This window comes from Carcharhinus amblyrhynchos, chromosome 8, assembly GCF_965287045.1.
Source record: "Carcharhinus amblyrhynchos chromosome 8, sCarAmb.v2.hapA, whole genome shotgun sequence".
NCBI lineage: Eukaryota > Metazoa > Chordata > Chondrichthyes > Carcharhiniformes > Carcharhinidae > Carcharhinus > Carcharhinus amblyrhynchos.
Genome location: NC_137331.1, coordinates 29,579,579 through 29,600,576, shown reverse-complemented (window position 1 = coordinate 29,600,576; position 20,998 = coordinate 29,579,579). Strand labels below are relative to the sequence as shown.

At 40.8% G+C, this 20,998-nt stretch overlaps 1 protein-coding gene across 1 annotated transcript in view; it reads right to left on the bottom strand.

Annotated features, from left to right (window-relative positions):
• The window catches only part of atp6v1c1a (ATPase H+ transporting V1 subunit C1a), a 70,011-nt gene that overhangs the window by 34,288 nt on the left and 14,725 nt on the right, over window positions 1–20,998 (bottom strand). The window contains exons 3-4 of the mRNA XM_080193829.1: window positions 18,298–18,365; window positions 13,616–13,701 (exon numbers count right to left, since the gene is read on the bottom strand). Coding sequence (XP_080049955.1) covers window positions 13,616–13,701; window positions 18,298–18,365 — 154 coding nt within the window. The remainder of the gene's footprint in view (window positions 1–13,615; window positions 13,702–18,297; window positions 18,366–20,998) is intronic.

Sequence of the window (20,998 nt, the reverse complement as noted above, 5' to 3'; positions counted from 1 at the left end):
ATTATGGAGGGAAAGCAGGTTGGATGATCAGCTATGATCAGAACGAATGGCAGAGCAGGCTCAAGGGGTCAAATGGCATGCTCCTGCTCCTATTTGCTATGTTTCTGTAATCAATAGGAAATCTATGAAGTGACAAATAGTCCCGTTCTTACACCGTTCAACTAATAAAGAAATCATGACAAAGTAACACTTTTATGAAAGTGTAATGGGGTTTCCAAACCGATTACGAATTTCACAATTATTGTTAAACATCCTCTGTATTGTTTAATTTCAAAATTTCTCCACATAAAAAATTCCAGTTTTAATTCTTTTAATTAACTTTATTTCAGCATTCATCTTAATCCAATTATTTATTTTGCTAACTGAAAACTCAAAGGATACAAAGTGATTTGAATTTCCAGGTCTGCAATGTCTGAAAACCTAAAAGTGATTGGCTGCTATCTGGTTGCCGAAGTGACTATCGCTACATGCCAAGAGATCATCCAACTTGACAGCAGATTTGACTTGCCATCAGTAAACAGGAAAATGCACAGAGATCATTAAGTGTTTTTGAGGAGCTTGAGGTTAGCAATGAATGCTGTCTTTTGCCTCTGATACAAAATCTAACCCATTAAGGTGTCTTAAAAATGTAGAAGTATTACACAAGGGAAGAAAGAAACATGGGTATCAGAAGTTTACCTCTGCTATGGGGTTAAAACAAGTGTGATGAAAATATTTTAATACTTTTCAGGCTATTGCTTTGGTTCGTGAAAATGCTGTGTGCATGACTAATTATTGAGGCCAAAGGACTCAGGCATGAAAAGAAAGCATTTAAATTAAAATGAACCAAATTAATATTCTACAAGTGAAAACAATGAGTAGAAATTTGCATCAGGAGATAAGTGAGATTGGTTTTAAGCTGTTGAATTTCAAAGGGAAGAAAGAAAGAATTTAGAATTTAAAGAGAGGTCATAAGTAAACTTGAGAAAGATCAAGTCTTAATGGCCAAAGGATGGAGCAACAGGGAACATGGAGGATTTTTATAATTTTTAAAGTCAAATTGGAGAGATATTGCAAACAATGGTTTAACGGAAAAGAAAAAAATTAAGGAAAGGTTGGGAGCTATATAATAGGGTGTGGCCAAGTGAGGTCATTAAGAATGCATTGCGCTGAGACAGAACTGAGGAAGTGAAAGGAGCAATCTTCAGCTACCCCAGAGAAGTGCCAGTTTGTTCCAGAAGGGCTTTGTTTAAAGCCTTGGATTTCATCAGCTGATTGAGCAATAGAGGTAAGAGAGGAGCTCCATTACACATTCCTAGATCAACACTGAGGTGTGCTTGTGGTAATGTAGCTGGAATTTGTTTTATATAGTATACCTGTAAGCGCTGTTGCCTAAAAGGGTGTTTATTTGAGTATAACTTGTGATGTTAGTGTAAATTAAGAATTTTTTTTTAAAATCATGTTCTCTCCAGCTACAAGTGGTTTTGGTTTCATTGTTGCCAGGCCATCTACTAGAAGTCCTTTTATTTCTCCTTCAGTAGTTTAAATGTGTTTATTTTTTCCTCTGGGATATATTATAACCCTGCATTGTTAGGAAGAAGGTCACGTGTTTTGGTCAGTTTCTTTCGTCCTCATGAATTTAACGTTTCATTTTCTATTTTGGCTGGCTGCAGTTTTTAATTTTAGAAGAGACATCAAGCTGAAAAGTGTTTCTATCTCTCCTTGCTTTTGGAAATTATGCTGAAATCAAGGTTCCTTGCCTTCTTGGGAGTAGAATCTGCTGTTAGTGGCTTGGTTGATGTTAGTGTTTTCCTGATGTTCTGAGAAGCTGTTCTGAGTGTGCCCAGGGGATTGCTAGAAGTTAAAAGGCTGAGAAATCAGGATTTTCAATTCTCCAACCAAAGGACTCAGTTCCAGTATTGCCTGAGCGTTAGTCTTTGCTGTGTTAAACTTGTGGAAAGGGTTTTTTGTCTATTCAAGTTTTTATTTGATTAGAACATCTTACAATATATTTGTTAAGGGTTATTATCATTGTTTTGTTTTTGGCTGTAATTGATAAACATTATTGCTAATTTTCTTACTATACATGTAAACTACATTCTTAAATAAACTTTAAGTAAAGCTCCTTAGTGGGTCATTTGAATCCTACCTGAAGTGAAACACATCATGCTTGTCTTAGCCAAATTCAAAGTGCAAAAATTATTATCCAGGCGGGCTTCATAAAATATTTGCGTTTCTGACCCGAATTGCAACAAACCAATTAAGAATCTTTTGGGGCAGTGTTCTGCAAGACTAATATTAACTGTGTAAATATAATGTGTGTTCGGAGAGTCAGTGTTTTAATTTATTTAAAATCTTCAAATTTGTTAATGGAACTTGAGACTTATGACTTCAGCACATGTAGTTTCTTCTAGTAAAATAGAAATTGAAATTTATTGTGATAGCTTGCTAAGCTTCCCTTTGGGATTTGGTTAGCACAGCAATTACCACCTGCCAGATCATAAGTGAGAAACTGAAACAGGGAATTAGATGTTGAAGTAACAATCAACAGAGCAAATATAATTTTGAATAATGTAACCAGGACAGTAAAATTTATTGAGGTCAATCTAGACAGACTACAAGTAAATCCGATCTACTGTTTCTCTATGACTGTTCCAAATTAAAATATAGCAGTACTCAGAGCACAATATCAGCGAAATAAAAGTGCAATTTAGAACTGATGTCAGCAAGTTTTCCCACAGAAGACGATCAAGAGGTGAAATAGATTTCAGGATAAAGAAGTGACAGCAAGAACTCTGGAATCATTTAAGAACTGAACAAACTGCAGTTTGTCTAGAAGTGGAAGAGTTAGGATGGACAAAATGGTTTTCCTTTTCCATCTAACTTGTATAAAAGCTTGACCAACAGTCATGAAGACTTTGTTCAACTATAAAATAAAACAGCGTATAGGAATAAAGTCAAGCAGTCTTTAGCTAGAATCTTGGAGTTGACCTTGGAAACCAAACTTTATATTTCAGTAAGTTGTAAAATTAAAATAGGAGCACAGATAAGTAAGTATTTCAAGTGAAAAGTTGACAAGTCATATCACAAGAACTCAGCTGTGTGAAAAATGTACTTACTTTCATACAGAAAGATCAAAGGTAGGTAACCATGTCATTGCTATACATCATTCAACATCAGCATTTAGAAATTCAGCATGAAAAAATTTACAATAAGCTCTAAACATAAGAATGGCAACATAAATCGATCAATTGTTTGAAAACAAACAGAACTGAAGTCCACTAATAGAATTTAAATGGTTAGCTCAGATGATTAGAGACTGGTGCTAAAAATGTCAAAGTTGCATGCTTGATCCCCACTCTGAACAGATAGCTGTTCCCAAAGAGAGAGAGAACTGAAGTCTATCTAACCTACAATTGTTTCACATTACATGAGCTATTTAAAGTAACAAGAAGGTGGGACTGTGGGGGCCTAAATTCAATTCCCAGTCTTGACTGAGTTATTTGATCTCAGCTGGTCAGGGTTGCCACACTGGCTTTGGTGTCTCAGGTTATGAAAAGGAAAATAAATGAGGATTCCTATGTCTGATTGCTGTCCAGCATCATTATACTCCATACCCACACCAGGACACTGAGCAAAGATGTGAATAGATACAACTATGACCTCCTTGCAACAGAACACTGTACAGATGATAGGTCCACATTATTTAGGGAACCCATGGAACTGTGTCATATGATGTCAATATCTTAACAGACAAAAATCAGCAAGAAAAATGCAAAGGATACACAAATTAGTTTAGTTTGGAATGGCATCATACACCAGCACAAGCTTGGTCAAAGGGGCTGTTCCTGTACTGTTCTTTGATCTTTGAGGTATAAAGAATAATAAATTACACAATGGGTAGAATGTGGGAGGCTAGCCAGGAGTGCATTAGAACAGTCACATCTGGAGGTTGCAACAGTAGGATAGAGGTTGTATCAGATGCGCTGAGGCAGGCAATGTTATTGGTCGAAACAAGTGATTTGAATGAGGGCGAGTGTATGTAGCTTGAAGCTCATTTTGGAGTCAAATAAGACGCAAGGCTCATGCGAGAAGTGTGTGTCAGGCCTAAAGGGCTGAAACACGCAGACACCAAAGCTGGGCAAAGGGTGTGGGAAGTACACACAGTGCTGGAGTCTGAAGATTTTGAGGGAAAGGTCTGTACAAGGTGATAGAAATAAGGATGGTCGAGCCCATGATGGGATTCAAACACGATAACTTAATTTTTAAGTGGATGCATCAAGAAGTTAGAAAATTCAGGGGAATAGGTGAGAGAGGATATGGTACAAGATAGGAGTGGAGCAGCAGTTTACGGAACTGAAATTGAGAGAATGGCAAGTCAGTGACAATTAGAATAGTAGATAAGTAGGTTTCCAGCAGCAGATGAGAGGTGAAAGTGGACAATTTTACTAGGACAGAAGTAGACAATCCTTTTGATGTGATTGGAAGCTCAACTCGTGGTTAAACAGAATGTGGCAATGCAAAAATCTGGTTCAGTCTGAGATTATGGACTGTGAAGGTGATGGAATCAGTGCAAGTAGATTGATATGGGGCCAAAGACAGTGGAGGTGTTAAGATTGTTTAATTCAGATTGGCAGCAAGAAAAGCAAAGTACTACTTCACCATAAAATGATCTGCTATCAATGACAAACTTTCCACAGTAAATCCAATAGGAGGCAGTGGAAGTAACTGAAAATGGGATAATTTATGCCATGCAGCCAGTTTAATTTGTGGCACTGGTTAACTTTGTAGGTACATTTCAACATTACTTCCACACAATAGAATATTTCACATTAATTATTTTATAACACAAGTAAACTCAAGATTACAGAAGCTTTGTTACATAACCATCTTAAGGTCTTAGGGCGAGACCCAATGTCATTATCCAGGGAGCCTTTAAATCACTGAGGTCAGGCTGACCCCCACTTACACGGTTGACTCTTCATATGATCATACACAATGTGCACTCACCAACACAATTAAAGGCTTTCTTTCCCCTACAGGAACTACAGACTACGTATGCACAAGTCTATTGACATTGTTAAGGCCAATTCTGGAGACAGATCAGAGTTAAGCAAGCACTGATTCAGCAATTGTAATTTTGAAAAAAAAATGATGGTAGCAAGTCTGAAATCTGGTCTCTGGACTTTCACTGACAATTGTCAAACAAACGGGACATGTCAAAATATTCAAACTTAGCTTTAAACCGAGTCAAATTCTCAGATGAGCATAATAATTCTATCAACCCAGCATTCCAACTTGCTTGAATGTGGGGGGTAATATCTGTAACTAAATAAAGTGTTGTTCTTATCTATGAGAGTTGAGTTTAGTGTGCCTAGAAACAGATCCCTGACGTGTAAAACAGTGGAACTGCAGCACATCCAGGAAAATTCCTGACCAAAAGTAAACACACCTGTTGCACGTTTTCCTCCAACAAGGGCAGTAAGTTAGCAACATAGGTTATTACAACCATGAAAGTCAAACAAAAAAAGCAGGCAATGAATAATGAAACAGGTTTGTCTACATAAAGGCTTCAGCTTTGAAACAAACATTAAAAGTTAAATATTTATCAACAACGTGGAATTAAATGGATCAAGGACAGAATGACACCAAAAAATTGTAGATCAGATTCCAACAATTTGGATTATAATCCTCTAAAATCAAAGTGAACACCAGAATTACATTATCTAGTCATCAAGTTTAAGCGTCAGGAATTTTATAGATGAAAACGTTCAGAAAAATCAGTGTAACTGGAATGGATAAATTTGGTCTCTTTATAAAAAAGAAATCTGTTCTACAAGTGGCACTATATGTTAATCATTTTAGATTTAAAATTGCAGCCATTTCCCAATTCATTCTGCAGTAAGAGCAAATAATTGCCTGGAACTCTGAACCACAAGCTTCAAATCCAAAGCAGGACATCAACTTTCTGGACAAACTGTAAAGTTGCGGTATCAGCATGAAAAGGAATTTTTCCTGTTAGTCGTGTTTGAGTTTCAGGGAAATTAATTCTTTGAACTGAAGGATCAACTGCCATTCACCATCCATACTTGCAACAATTGTATTAGGTGAATATGAAAAAAAGATTTTAATTAATGTAGAAAGAGTATATGCTTGTAAGGTGTCAAGAGTTCTAGTTATAAATGAAACAATGATTAACAAACAGAGCGCAAGATAATAAAAATTCCAAGAAAAACACATGAAAGTGTAAACAGTCGGGGGCTGGTAGAGGTGCAAAGAATATCAAGAGACAAAAAAAATGGTAAAAGCTGCAACTAATACAAAAGAAACAAAATAAAGATGAACAAAGTTTTGCAATAATGGATAGACAAAAAATAGAAGAGGAGAACGAGATTCCTTTAAAAAAAGGATGCAAAGGGGCAATATTGCATTCTGCCTGTATCTTAACTCACACCAGGTCCTGTTTGCCCATCGCAAATGCTGATTTTAAAATGCTAAACATGGTTTTCAAATCCCGTGGCCTTGCCCCTCCATATCTCTAATCTTGAGTCCCACAACCTTCCAAGGTAATCACACTCCTCCGATTCCTGCCTTTCATGCAAATCCAATCTTAATTACTCCACCATCAGTGATCGTGATTTTGGTTACCTCGGCTCAAGTTCTGAAATATCCTTGCTACAGTTCTCCATCTTGCTTTCTTTAAGACTCTCATTAAAGCTTAACTCTTCAACCAAACTATTAATATGTAGTCTAATGTCACCCTAACGCCTCCCTAGGTGTCACGTGCTGTTTTGTGATGTTTGTGAAACACCTTGGGATGCTTTACTACATTTAAGCTATTATATAATACAATACACGTTGTTGCTGTACTTTTGTATTACTTCTCCTTATTCTTCTAAGAAGATTGTCTCATGTACTTCTGCACTTTATATTACATCTGCCACATGCCTTCCCAATCCATCAGACTGTCTCTTGAAATCTGGCACCATCCTTCTCACTGTTCACAATACTTCCAAGTTTTGTGTGACCATCAATCCATGGAAAACAGCATTGCATACCTTCCTTCAGTCCAAAAACAACCATTCACTACTGCTCTCCCATCACTCAAACTTTGTATCCTGTATCCTTTTTATGCCATGGGCTTCAACTTTGGTGGCAAGCTGATTTATGTGGCACTTTTTTGAAAATCTTTTGTAAATCCAATGCGCCAACTCTCGTCCTCATAAATGCTTGTTATCTAATCAAAAAGCTTGATCAAGTGCAAAATAATTTGCATAAATAAATCTATGTTGGTTTTCCTCAATTAAAGTGCACTTGTCAAGTGTGATGATACTGTGCCTTAATGTATTTACATAATGTTTCTTTTAAGGGGTATGTTAAAAATACAGCTCTATTTTACAAAGTACCAATTTGTCTAGAAAAATCCATGATGCGAATGCAGGTATAGTAACTCACTTTAGCTAATGGTGTGTTTGTCTAAACAGAGTTGATGTATTTGTGTTTACTTGGGTTTCCTTTGGGATCAGATTAATTTTGTCCAAGATTAGTGGCAGAAAAGCTTTCCGAGACAAAGTTAAATTGACCACTCTATAGTGGTTAGATTTATCCCAGACACTTTTTTGAAATCCTTTGGCACTACCCACTATATTTGAAGGACTAGAAAATTATTGCCAATGCCTCCACAATTTCTACCTAAACCTCTGTCATCCCTGATGCATCCCATCTAGCCCTGGAGGTTTATCAATTTTTAAGTAAAGCTAACCTAATACCTCCTCTTTCACTGATTTTAGCAACAATTTCTTCTTTAGTAAAGATATATGTAGAGTATTAATTTAGTACCTCTGCCTCCACAGATAGATCCATGTTTTGATCCAAAGTTGCCCCCTCCTCTTATGAACGTTTTACTATTTTTATCCTACACAAGACTTTTGGATTCCTTTTATGTTAGCTGCCAAGATTCTTCTCATACTCTCTTTGCTTCTCTTATTTTCTTTTTCGCTCCCCCTCTAAACTTTCTCTTACTAGTCCAGTTCTCACTTCTATTATCAATCTGACATCTATCGTATGTCACCGTTTCCTGCTTACTTCTCTTGTCTCATATCTACCTTGATTCAGGTACTACATCTTTACATTCAAAAGGTGCTTAAAAAAATCAGGAAATAAGTTACAATAGTTTATAATTTGTTGCTGGGAAATTATCAGAATCTGTTACTAAGGATAGATAGACTGAATACTTAAGACAAATTGAGTTGGTTGGAGATTGCCAACAGAGGTACGTCACATCTAACAAATCTAATTGAATTTTTTGTCTGAGTAAAGAGACACAGCTGTCTATTGATGCAGAAGGCATTCAATATAGTTCCAAGTAAGAGGGTTACCTAAAGGTAAAGTTCATGGAATTCAAGGCAAATCTTGGTACTGCACACAAAAGTATATATTAACTCTAGGAGGGGGGACAAGAGATTCATCAGAGTATTAGCTGAGCTCCAAAAATTCAATTATGAGCAGTGATTACATAATTAAGGTTTGTATCCCTGAAGAGTTAAGACATGATTTTATTGAGGCTTTTCAAACCAATTAAAAAGGGTAGAGTTAGGCCACTTACAAGAACATAAGAAATAGGAGCAGGGGTAGGCCATGTAGCCCTTTGAGCCCGCTCCGCCATTCAATAAGATCATGGCTGATCTGAAGTGGATCAGTTCCACTTCCCCCCCATAACCCTTAATTCTCCTGTCTATCAGAAATCGATCTACCCGTGACTTAAATATATTCAGCGAGGTAGCCTCCACCACTTCAGTGGGCAGAGAATTCCAGAGATTCACCACCCTTTGAGTGAAGAAGTTCCTTCTCAACTCCATTCTAAACCGCTCTCCCCCCCCCCCACCTTATTTTGAGGCTGTGCCTTCTAGTTCTGCTATCCTTTCTAAGAGGGAAGGATCTCTCTACCTCTACCCTATCTAGCCCCTTCATTATCTTAGATGTCACTATAAAGATCCCCCCTTGGCTTTCCAAACTCTAACGAGTACAGACCCAGTCTATTCAATCTTTCTTCATAGCCTAATCCCCCTCATTTCCGGTATCAGCCTGGTGAACCTTCTCTGTACTCCCCTGGTGGATAGTGGTAGGGGATGGGAGGGTCCGAGGGATTGATAGGAGGTTCTGTGGGCAAGGGCGCGACTCCAGGATGGTGGTCTGCCTCCCTGGAGCAGGGGTAAAGGATATAATGGAAAGGGTAGAGGGAATTTTGAAAGGGGAGGGGACCCAGGCAGAGGTCATAGTACACGTAGGGGAGGGGGATATAGGAAGGAGGAGTAGGGGAGAGGTCCGTAGGCAATTTAGGGAGTTGGGGGCCAAACTAAAGAGCAGGACCTCTAGGGTGGCACTGTCTGGGTTGCTGCCCAGTACGAGCAGGGCTAAGAATGACGAGATCATGCAGTTGAATGCATGGTTGAGGGACTGGTGTAGGGTAGAGGGGTTTACTTATGTGGATCACTGGGAGGTGTTTAGGAGAGAAAGGCAATTGTACAGGAGGGGTGGGGAGGATTTGAACGGGAGGGGGACTAGTGTCTTAGCAGGGAGGTTAGCTGGGGTGTTCAGGAATGATTTAAACTAATAGGGAGGGGGGGTGGGGAGGTGGCTGGGAGAGAGACGGGTGAAAGGAAAATTATAAGGGAGAAGGTGGTTCCGAGGGACACTTGTGGGTTGAACTGTGTCTGTTTCAATGCTAGGAGTGTGGCAGGGAAAACGGATGAGCTTAGGGCCTTGATGTTTGTGAGGCAGTTGGATGTGGTGGCTGTAACGGAGACGTGGTTACGGGAAGGGCAGGACTGGCAGCTGAATGTTCCTGGGTACAGGTGTTTTAGGTGTGACAGAGGAGGGTTGAAGAGAGGTGGAGGGGTGGCACTGTTAGTCAAGGAAAACATCACAGTAGTGCAGAGGGAGGGCGATATGGAAGAGATAGGGATTGAGTCGCTGTGGGTGGAGTTGAGGAATAAAAAAGGGAGGGATCACACTGCTAAGGGTGTACTATAGGCCACCCAACAGCCCAAAGTCAGTGGAGGAGGGAATTTGCAGGGGCATTTTGGACAGGTGCAGGAAGAATAGAGTGGTTGTAGTGGGTGATTTTAATTTTCCTGGAGTGAATTGGAGGGGGCCTAGAGCTGGGGGTACGGAGGGAGAGGAGTTTGTGAAATGTGTTATGGAAGGGTCGCTAGAACAGTATGTAACTTGCCCGACTAGGGGAGGGGCTATACTGGATTTAGTGTTGGGAAACGAGCCAGGGCAGGTGGGTGAGGTAGAGGTAGGCGAACATGTGGCGAACAGTGACCACAAGTCCGTCTGCTTTAGGATAAAAATGGAAAGGGACGAGTGCCGTCCAAGCGGGAGTGTGCTGAACTGCGGAAAGGCGAGCTATGGCAGGATTAGGAGGGAGCTGCAGCAAACTGACTGGGAGGGACTGTTAGCTGGCAAGTCCACGGTTGGCAAGTGGGAGGCTTTTAGGGACAAAATGAAATGGTTGCAGGGGAGGTTTGTTCCGGTTAAGCGAAAGGATGGGAAAGGTAGGATTAGAGAGCCGTGGATTACGGGGGATATTGAAGACTTGGTCAGGAAGAGGAGGGAGGCGTATGTTAGGTCAAAACAAATGGGTACGGAGTGTGCGCTGGAGGAATATAGAGAGAGTAGGAGGGAGCTAAAAAGGGGAATTAGAAGGGCGAAGAGAGGGCATGAGATGGCTTTGGCTGGTAGGATTAAGGATAATCCTAAGGCATTTTATTCCTATATTAGAGGCAAGAGAGTAGTTAGAGGGAAAATTGGTCCTCTTAGGGACAAGAGTGGAGAGTTGTGTATTGAGTCAGAGGGAATGGGGGAGCTCCTGAATGAATACTTTGCGTCGGTATTCACGAAGGAGAGGGGTTTGGAATCGTGCGGTCTCTTGGAGGGAGCGGAGGTTCAGTTGCAGGATATAGTTATTACGAGAGAGGAAGTGCTAGGGCTTTTAGGTAGCGTAAGGACGGATAAAGCTCCGAGGCCTGATGGTATTTATCCCAGGCTGCTTAGGGAGGCGAAAGATGAAATTGCTGGGCCTCTGGCGCAAATCTTTGTCTCTTCTTTGGACACAGGTGAGGTCCCAGAAGACTGGAGGGTAGCAAATGTGGTCCCGTTGTTCAAAAAAGGTAGTAGGGATAACCCTGGGAATTATAGGCCGGTGAGTTTGACGTCGGTGGTAGGGAAGTTAATGGAAAAAATACTTAAGGGTAGGATGTATGAGCATTTGGAGCGTTGCGATCTGATTAGGGATACGCAACATGGCTTTGTTAGAGGGAGGTCTTGCCTTACGAATCTGGTGGAATTCTTTGAGGAGGCGACAAAAACGGTTGACGATGGGAGAGCCGTTGATGTCATCTATATGGATTTCAGTAAGGCGTTTGACAAAGTCCCTCACGGTAGGCTGGTAGAAAAGGTTAAGGCGCATGGGATACGAGGCCAGGTAGCTAGGTGGATTGAGAACTGGTTGGGAAATAGGAGACAGAGGGTAGTTGTGGAGGGTACCTTGTCGGGCTGGAGGTCAGTGACCAGTGGTGTGCCGCAGGGCTCGGTACTGGGACCTCTCCTCTTTGTAGTCTACATAAATGACTTAGAAGAGGGCGTAGGTGGTGTGATCAGCAAGTTTGCTGATGACACCAAGATGGCAGGGTTGGCAGGTACGGAACTGGATTGTCAGGTGATACAACAGGATATAGATAGGTTGGTGCAGTGGGCAGATAGGTGGCAGATGGCATTTAATCCTGACAAATGCGAGGTGATGCATTTTGGAAGGAATAATGCAGAGAGGAGCTATGTGATAAAAGGTAGGCCGATTAGGAGTATAGACGTACAGAGGGACCTGGGAGTGCAGGTTCACAAATCCATGAAGGTTGCGTCACAAGTGGAGAACGTTGTTAGGAAGGCTTATGGGATGTTAGCCTTTATAGGAAGGGGCTTAGAGTATAAAAGCTGCCGTCTAATGCTTCAGTTATACAGAACGTTGGTTAGACCGCATTTGGAGTACTGCGTCCAGTTCTGGTCACCTTATTACCGGAAGGACGTGGAGTCTCTGGAAAGGGTGCAGAGGAGGTTTACCAGGATGTTGCCTGGTATGGGGGGACTGGGTTACGAGGAGAGATTGAAGAGACTGGGGCTATTCTCCTTGGAAAGACGGAGATTGAGAGGGGACATGATAGAGGTATATAAGATACTGAAGGGAATAGATAGAGTTAATAGTGAGAGACTGCTCCCTAGACTGGGTACGAACACGAGAGGTCATCACTTAAGGGTGAGGGGGGGGGGAGGTATAATTTGGAGGTAAGAGGAAGGTTCTTTACGCAGAGAGTTGTGGGGGTCTGGAATGCGCTACCGAGTAGGGTGGTGGAGGCAGGAATGTTGGACTCGTTTAAGATGCAGTTAGATAGGCACATGAGTGAAACGAGAATGGAGGGATATGGTAGGGGCTATTAAATAGGGTTAAACCTCGGGAGACACCGGAAGGGCAGGCTGTATGATTAATATTTTTTGTCTTTATTCCACAGGTGGAGGTCCACCTCGTGTCAAGCGAGGGGCATGCACACGGCGGGTCGTGCGTGGGCTGCTCTTGGAAGTCCAGGAGTGGCCTAGTACTTCATGTCGGTGTGTGTGCTTGATCCTGGACCGATAGACGGGCTCCACAACAGCTCAGTGACTAGCACTGCTAGCTGTGCAGATACATGGATTTGGGCCTGTGTCTGTGGGAGTTTGCGCATTCTCCCTGTGGTTGCGTGGGTTTCCTCTGGGCGCTCCGGTTTCCTCCCACACCCCAAAGATGTGCTCTTAGGCTAATCGGTTTCCACCAAATTGACACTATTTCTTCCCTGAATCTGACTGAGTAGGGTCCCATTCGTAGACATGCAGGGTAGAATAGGTGTAGGGCGATGCGGCGGCGCGGGCTCGTTGGGCCGAAGGGCCTGTTTCCCGTGCTGGGTTGTTCTCCCTCCAAGGCCAATATATCCTTTTGCAAATACGGGGACCAAAACTGCACACAGTACTCCAATTGCGAAATTAATAAATTATTATGAAAGTTAGGAAACATTTCATTCAAAGAATGATAAAAGCGTGAAACGCTATCTCAAAGCAGTAGATGATAGCTCAAAAATCAATAAAAATCTATTGGTTTCAGGTTTGAACTAATAAGGCAAGAATATTAAGGAATGTAGGGCCAAGACAGATAGATGAAGCTAAAATTCATTGAGTTGATCTCAATTGCAGAGAAGAGTTGAATAGTCTACTTATGTTGCCAATTAATAGCATTACCTGATCTTGTTGATATGATCTACTCCAAGCTGTTAATGACTACTTTAGGCTACATATGCAGGTTGTTGCCCGTATACAGCTAAAATTAGTATTTTTTGTTCTAGGTTTTTTGAATTTTCTGAAACTTACACTGGAGCATTGATCAAATAATTCCACCACATTGGCAAGACAACTGACTTATCAGTCTCAGTTACAGATAGAACATTCATTCATGCACGAAGCACAGAACAGAATTCAGCTCCCATGACTGACACAGAGCACTACAATTACCAAATACAATAACCAGATAAAATTCAGTGAGTTTCCCATTTACCTCCACTGGCTAAAAGATTCTCTTGCACTTTGTCCCTGCTGTCTTCCAATACATCAGCCATGTACTGGGCCACCTTCTTCACAACACTGAAAAATAAAAAAGTTGCATATTTAACCATTACACCTAAACAGGGCAAAATACAGCATTTTCCCAGTGCACCAAATATCATTCTATTTTAGGAACAATAATGTTAGCATACTAAACAAGCAACCAAAAGGCTGTGTACAAATGTTACCAAAATTGAAATCAATAAACCTAATCATTTTTAAAATTTAATTTTGGTTTTCTGAAAGCTTTTGGATCATGGAATCCTACAGTGCAGAAGGGGGCCATTTGGCCCATCGAGTCTGCACCAACCACAATCCCACACAGCCCATCACCCCTTGCATTTACCCTAGCTAGTCCCACTAACTCTAAGGGGCAATTTAGCATGATCAATCCATCTAAGTCGCATACCTTTAAACAGAGAGGAAACCAGCGCACCCAGAGGAAACCCACGGGGAGAACGTACAAACTCCACACGGACAGCGACAAAGCCAGGAATCGAACCTGGATCCCTGGCACTGTGAGGCAGCAGTGCTAACCATTGTGCCACCTATTTGCAAAATAACCAGTTCATTGTCTTTAGAGACAAATCGTCTAACCCATTTGAGATTCTAGTCTACACAACATAATTGGCTCTTCACGCCCTCTCAATTGGCTTAGAAAATCAGTTTGACAATTGGACTAACTATTCGATAGTAAGACTTACCATGTTTCCCAACAGGCAGAAACGTGGCCTTGCTAATGTCACCCACACAAAAGGGAAAAAAATACACGGTTTGCAGATTTGCGACAGGTACTGTGAAATTAAATGCACTTTTTTGCACTGTAGACTGAAATTGTCCAGTCACAGCATGAGGGAATGCAATTTAATCAGCTTGAGTGGGTTTAAGTCTCAAGCTAAGATCAAAGGACAGCACACAAACCAAGTTTTCAAAATGGCAAGCTGACACGTACACAAAAAGGATTTAAGCTCAACACAATTACACAAAACAATTTGAGAATGCCTGAAATTTAACACAAATTAATTCTAATCATAGGTCAGCATACAGCTCAAGTTAGAAACATCTTCATCCGTAAAAGCATTTTACATTGTGATTTTTCATTCATCCCAATTTATTCAAAACACTTTAAACTTGCCACATTTTAAAGTTAAAGAAACGTCTCTTTTTCAATAGCCAAAATATACTTCATGTAAAGTTGGAATATCATGATAAGATGTGATTGATGTACTTTAATCACAGAATAAAAATTAAATCACCTCGCCATCAGATTCCACAGGCTTCTCTTTAAAGATTTGGCTTCACACTTATGTTAATACACAAACTTACTTTAGATTTTCCTTCAGAGCAGCGTCATTGAACTACTTTGATCAGCAAACATATTAAACTTTCCAAATCTACATCATCATTTCAGTAACAAATTCGTCTCCCATCAGTTGACTCTTCCTGCTGCCTCGACAAAGCAGCCATCATAATTAAGGACCCCACACACCCCAGACATACTTTCTTCCATATCTTCAGGTCGGGAAAAAGATGCAGAAGTCTGAGATCATGTACCAACCGACTCGACAATAGCTTCTTCCCTGCTGCCAGACTTTTGGAATGAAGCCACCTTGCATTAAGTTGATGCTTCTCTACATCCTGGCTATGACTGCACTCTCTCCTTTCCTTCTCTATGAATAGTATGCTTTGTCTGTATAGCACACAAGAAATCATACTTTTCACTGTACACTAATACATGTGACAATAATAAATCAAATCACCAACAAACTAACTACAAATTAGATCAGATAAAGAGCAAAGCCAAGGCGCAGCAAAATATGGTTGGACACTACATACACCACTCAAGATCACTAGTTCCAGTGGAAACTCCTAAATACAAGCCATTTCAAATTTCACAAGCGACTGAAATTCCATATCTGGTCCAAATGATGTTCTTACGTTTGTCTAAAATCATTTCACAGAAAGCAGCATTATCAGATAAACAGGCCTATCATTTCACAACATTAAACATAATCAAATCACCACAATTTCCATTGTTTCAGCAAAAGAAACATAAGAACATAAGAAATAGGAGCAGGAGTAGGCCATCTAGCCCTTCGAGCCTGCCCCGCTATTCAATAAGATCATGGCTGATCTGTCGTGGCTCAGTTCCACATTCCCGCCCTCTCCCCATAACCCTTAATCCCCTCTCTTATCAAAAACCCATCAACCCGCGTCTTAAAAATATTTAGCGAGGCAGCCTCCACCACTTCAACGGGCAGAGAATTCCAGAGATTCACCACCCTTTGAGTGAAGAAGTTCCTCCTCAACTCCGTTCTAAACCACTCCCCCCTTTATCTTGAGGCTGTGCCCCCTAGTCCTACTGTCCTTTCTGAGCGGGAAGAGTCTCTCCACCTCTATCCTATCCATCCCATTCATCATCTTATACATCTCAGAGATCTCCCCTCATTCTTCTAAACTCCAACGAGTACAAGCCGAGTTTATTCAGCCTCTCCTCATAGCTCAACCCCCTCAACTCCGGCATCAGCCAAGTAAACCTCCTCTACACTCCCTCCAAGGCCAAAATATCCTTGCGTAAGTACGGCGCCCAAAACTGCACACAGTACTCCAGCTGCGGCCTCACCAATGCCCTATACAGCCGCAGCAAGACCTCCCTACTTTTATATTCAATCCCCCTCGCGATGAAGGCCAGCATCCCATTCGCCTTCCTGACCACCTGCTGCACCTGCCATCTGGGTTTTTGCGACTCATGCACAAGGACCCCGAGGTCCCTCTGCACCATTATTCCTACCAAAGTGGACCACCTCGCACTTGCCAACATTAAATTTCATTTGCCAGTTCCTGGCCCATTCGCTCAGCCTATCTAGATCCTTCTGCAGACTCTCCACACCCTCCGCGCAATTTGCTGTTCCACCAATCTTGGTGTCATCAGCAAATTTCGACACCATACACTCGGTTTCCTCCTCCAGATCATCTATGTAACGGTCAATAGCTGAGGCCCCAGCACCGACCCCTGGGGCACTCCACTAGTCACCAACCGCCAATCCGAACAACACCCATTGACCCCGACTCTCTGCCTCCTATTTGACAACCATGCAAAGCAAGCTCCCTCAAGCAGCAGTGACAATGACCAGATCATCTGTTTTCATCACATTGATCGAACATCCCTACTTTATTTTTGATCTAGTACCATAAGATCTTTCACATCCACCCAAAGGAGCACATGGGGCTTTGGTTCAAAGTTCCACCCAAAAGACGGCACCTCCAACAAGGTAGAACTCCATCAGTAGTGCACTGGAGTGTCAGCCTTGACCTTGGCGCTTATGTCTGAGATGTGACTTGAACCCTCTGACTCAGGTGAGAGTTCTACCAATTACTCAAAATCCAAAACGTTTCAATACAGAGAGCTTGTTTGCCTCGTGTCTGGTCTGCAGTAGATTGATCATAGTTAGTCAACAACTCAAATTTTGCATTTTACAGTAGCATTGTGGAAGATGAACTCGATGGATCAAGGTCTTTTATAGTCCAGCTTCTGTATGCTTACTTCTACTTTGGAAGTACTTTACTCAGCTTTTCCCTTTGAGGTTTGACATGATCATTGTGAATTATCACTTTTTTTTTTCTAGTTTGTTTTAATTCATTCACATACTATTATTTCATGCTATTATGTCTTTGTCTTCATATTTAGCACATTTGAAACAACCACAGTCAATCTTAAGATCAGGATTTTTCAATTTTTCCTACTTTTGTTTCTGAACAGTCTATGCTCTTCATTTGCAGATCAGTAGCTTTGCATTTTCAGCATTACCATTCTGGTCTTGTTACAGTGACAGCTTTTTTATTTCACTATGAGGCAAAAATCATTCCCCGAAAGTAAAAAGTTTATGGCGTTAATAGATTAGAATAAAAGTTGCAGAATCAATTCAACAAGTTTAACCATAAAGCGAAGTCAATAAACTTCAAACTTGGAAATTCCTTGAGTTGATCTGGAATCGTTTTGGATAAGAACCTCAATGCGGTTATCATAGCAAAGTAGCCAGAAATATATTAGGTGTTTACATACTCATTTTGGCTCTTGTTGGCTATGACAAATGAGTATTGAAAAGTTCCCTCATGGGGTGTCACAGTTCTATGCTGTGATACGACAAACTCGATGCACGGTTCCTTGGCCTCCAACCCAAACGGTCATTTGAAGATAATCCTTCTAAAGGTAATTTACAGAAACCATATGCAAACTAAATGCTTCTAAAGATTGACTAACCAGATTAACTCATACAACCAACAGAATGGCACTAATTCTTAAAAGGGAGCGCACTAATTTGTTACAGGTACTGTGAAAGTCATATAGCTCTACAACATAGCCTTAGAGCACCCCTTTAAAGTTCATTTATTAGTCACAGGCAGGCTTACATTAACACTGCAATATGGTTACTGTGAAAATCCTTTAGTCGCCTGTTTGGGTACACCGAGGGAGAATTTAGCATGGCCAATTCACCTAACCTGCACACATTGGACTGTGTAAGAAAACCAAAGCAAATAGCATGCAATACTTAATTCTTGTGTTCACCTTTTACAGAATGATTCAGAAATAGAAATCTGATTTCAGAAACTGTTGAAGGTATTCAACAAACTTACCCCTCCACAAACGAGTCCAACTTGGCCAGCTCATCAGATAATCCCACCAAGACATCTAAAGTCCCAACCTAAGGGAAAAAAAGTCCAATATTAAATGCAATACGAATATAAATGAAAGTATTTTTATCCATGAAAGACTAGAAAGCACTGACCTTTTCCAAGAAATAATCCTGATTTTAAATGAGTTCCTATATTTCCCCCACACTTCAACTGTCACAAAATTTAACAGTTTAGATATATGACAGAACCCCAACCATTGTAAGCAACTCAAAAAGGAAATGATACATTTCCTCTAAGATACGCATGTGGGCTTCTGCGCAACAATCTGGAACGCAGAGCACTGAAATAAAATAAGCCACTCAGAACTTTCATCAGCTCATCAGAAATTCCTAGCACATTTGCTAATTGTGACATTCAAATGTAAACTATCAGAGAAAGTTGCACTGAGCAGTCTGCATCCTGATCAGGAGGAAGAAAATGTAGAGGAAAAAAAACTATTCATATCAATTTTACATAAAATACAGGTTGTAGAAATTACCATTCAAAGCTTGGTTTCGAAGTAAACAAACCAGTGGGGGTATTCTATTACGCATGGAGCATTTCAATATTGCACTTAATCGCAATGCATCCAAATTGCATCCAATTACTCCCTCAACACTCCTTCCTAATTTCCAAACGTGCTTAAAATGTTCCTTTGAGCAGTTTAAACAATGGCAGGTGCACAGAAGTGGGTCAAGTGAGCAAAGTCATCATGTCAAGTACACTACAATGACAAAGCAACACCTTCTCAACAAACAATGATCTAAATGTCCATCTTAAGTCAGTCAATATAATAAAAATGAGTAGACTACCAGTACTTTAAGGGAATTCATTTTACCACAACTTAAATTTTCAACTGCAGCTTCAAAAATCCACACAGTAGAAGCATTTTATTAAATCTATTTACTTAGCATTTAGAATGTTGAGTTTGGATCCTCTTTTGGCCACCTTACTGGCCAAATGAGTCCAGGACTTCTGCAACCCGACCGTAATTCTAATGGAGTTACACGACCTGCACATTTATGCTCTATTAATCCAAATGGTACGTGGCAACTGTGTGACTGGCAATATGCTGAAACTGTTGAGTTTTTGCCTCCTGCAGGTCACACATGTATTTTCATCATCAGTTTAAACTATAAAAGACTTCTTTTTAAGGCCAAAGGTTGCCTCCATAGTATTTTTCTTCTTGAAAACCTGGAACACAACCTTCAGCTCTAATCACCCAAGACAAGCTACAAAGGAATGGGAATTACATCTGCTTTTGTTCTCCACTGCGCTCCTGGCCACCCGGTTATCTCCACCCCATTTCAGCCTCCTGATAATCGCACTTGACAGTCACTTCAAGCTTCATATTCCTCCACTCAGACACGTCAGCCTCAAATACTCCATCTGTACTTCACCATCCCCAATCCTTGCAAGTAAGACAGATAGATTTGTTCGTTCAACATACTTCACATGTTTCATTCCCAGATGTTACTATACCTATAACCTTGTCAGAAAGGCTCAAGCAGGAATATCAAAATACATCAGCAGAAAGTCTTGAAGTTCATAACTGTTAGAAAGGTCCAGTTAAACCTACAATTGCACCATACTAGTCCAGGTCTCTGGAGTCTGTAAATATCAACTCAGGTGTCTCTAAATTAGTACCACTCCAAGTTACCAAATGCAGCCCAAGACTTCATAAAATTTCTACATATTTTGCCCCATAGTTACTGTCAAAAGTACAGTGGAGGTTACAATTTTGTGCCTTGCTCCTCAAGCTCGCTGGAGATAAAGACTGGAGCACAGTTTAGTGAAGACATCCAAGGTTCCTCCATATCAATTTTTCTACAGCAGTGTTTTTTCAAACTTTTTTCCTGGGACTCACTTTTATCAACTGGCTGATCTTCAGGACCCATGTCATGTTTACCTTCCTTTAATGCTCCTCATAATCTCACTCCAAATCAAGTTCACAGGATGAGGGGCAACACGGATATCAGGTGTAGAGTTCAGCCAGCTCCCTTATGCAGTCTTCACCTTTGTGAGAATGGAAAATCCCACTTCACACTTGCAGGTCATCATGAAAGGTACTAAGATACTTGTTTCACTCAGCACTGGATATTTCTGGGAGATACTAATCCAGTGTGATGACAACCTCATCGACTCATGGCATGTTGTTAAACGTGCTATCACAAGTCAGGTGCAGCAGCTGTCTCATTTAGAGTTAGCCAAAGTTAACCAAGTCTGAGCTATCAAACTCTTCTCTGGAGAACCTGAAACTTCACCACTAGAACATAGCAACAAAACCTGTGATCCAATGCAACTGAGCAGTTTGTCAGTTTTTTGACAGTTCCCTAACTGCTTTCTTCAATATTTGGTAACAGGGTGGGGAACATGTCGTAGTTTGGTTTTTTACTCACACTTGCCAAACTTTGAATTACTTTTGGAAAGTATCTATTTGTTTCCAGTGCCAAAAACAATCATACTTTCCTTACAATTTTAGGTTCAGTTTGCTCAAAATTGAAAAGACTTCTGCAATACAAGGCATACTTAGCATCCAACTTTCGGCACCAAACGAATCAGCCAGAGGGAACGATTTTTCAACAAGTACCCAGTTTGTAAATTCTGCCAAACATCCAATTCCTTGACAACTAAATGTATCTGTGCGCGGAACAAATGGACT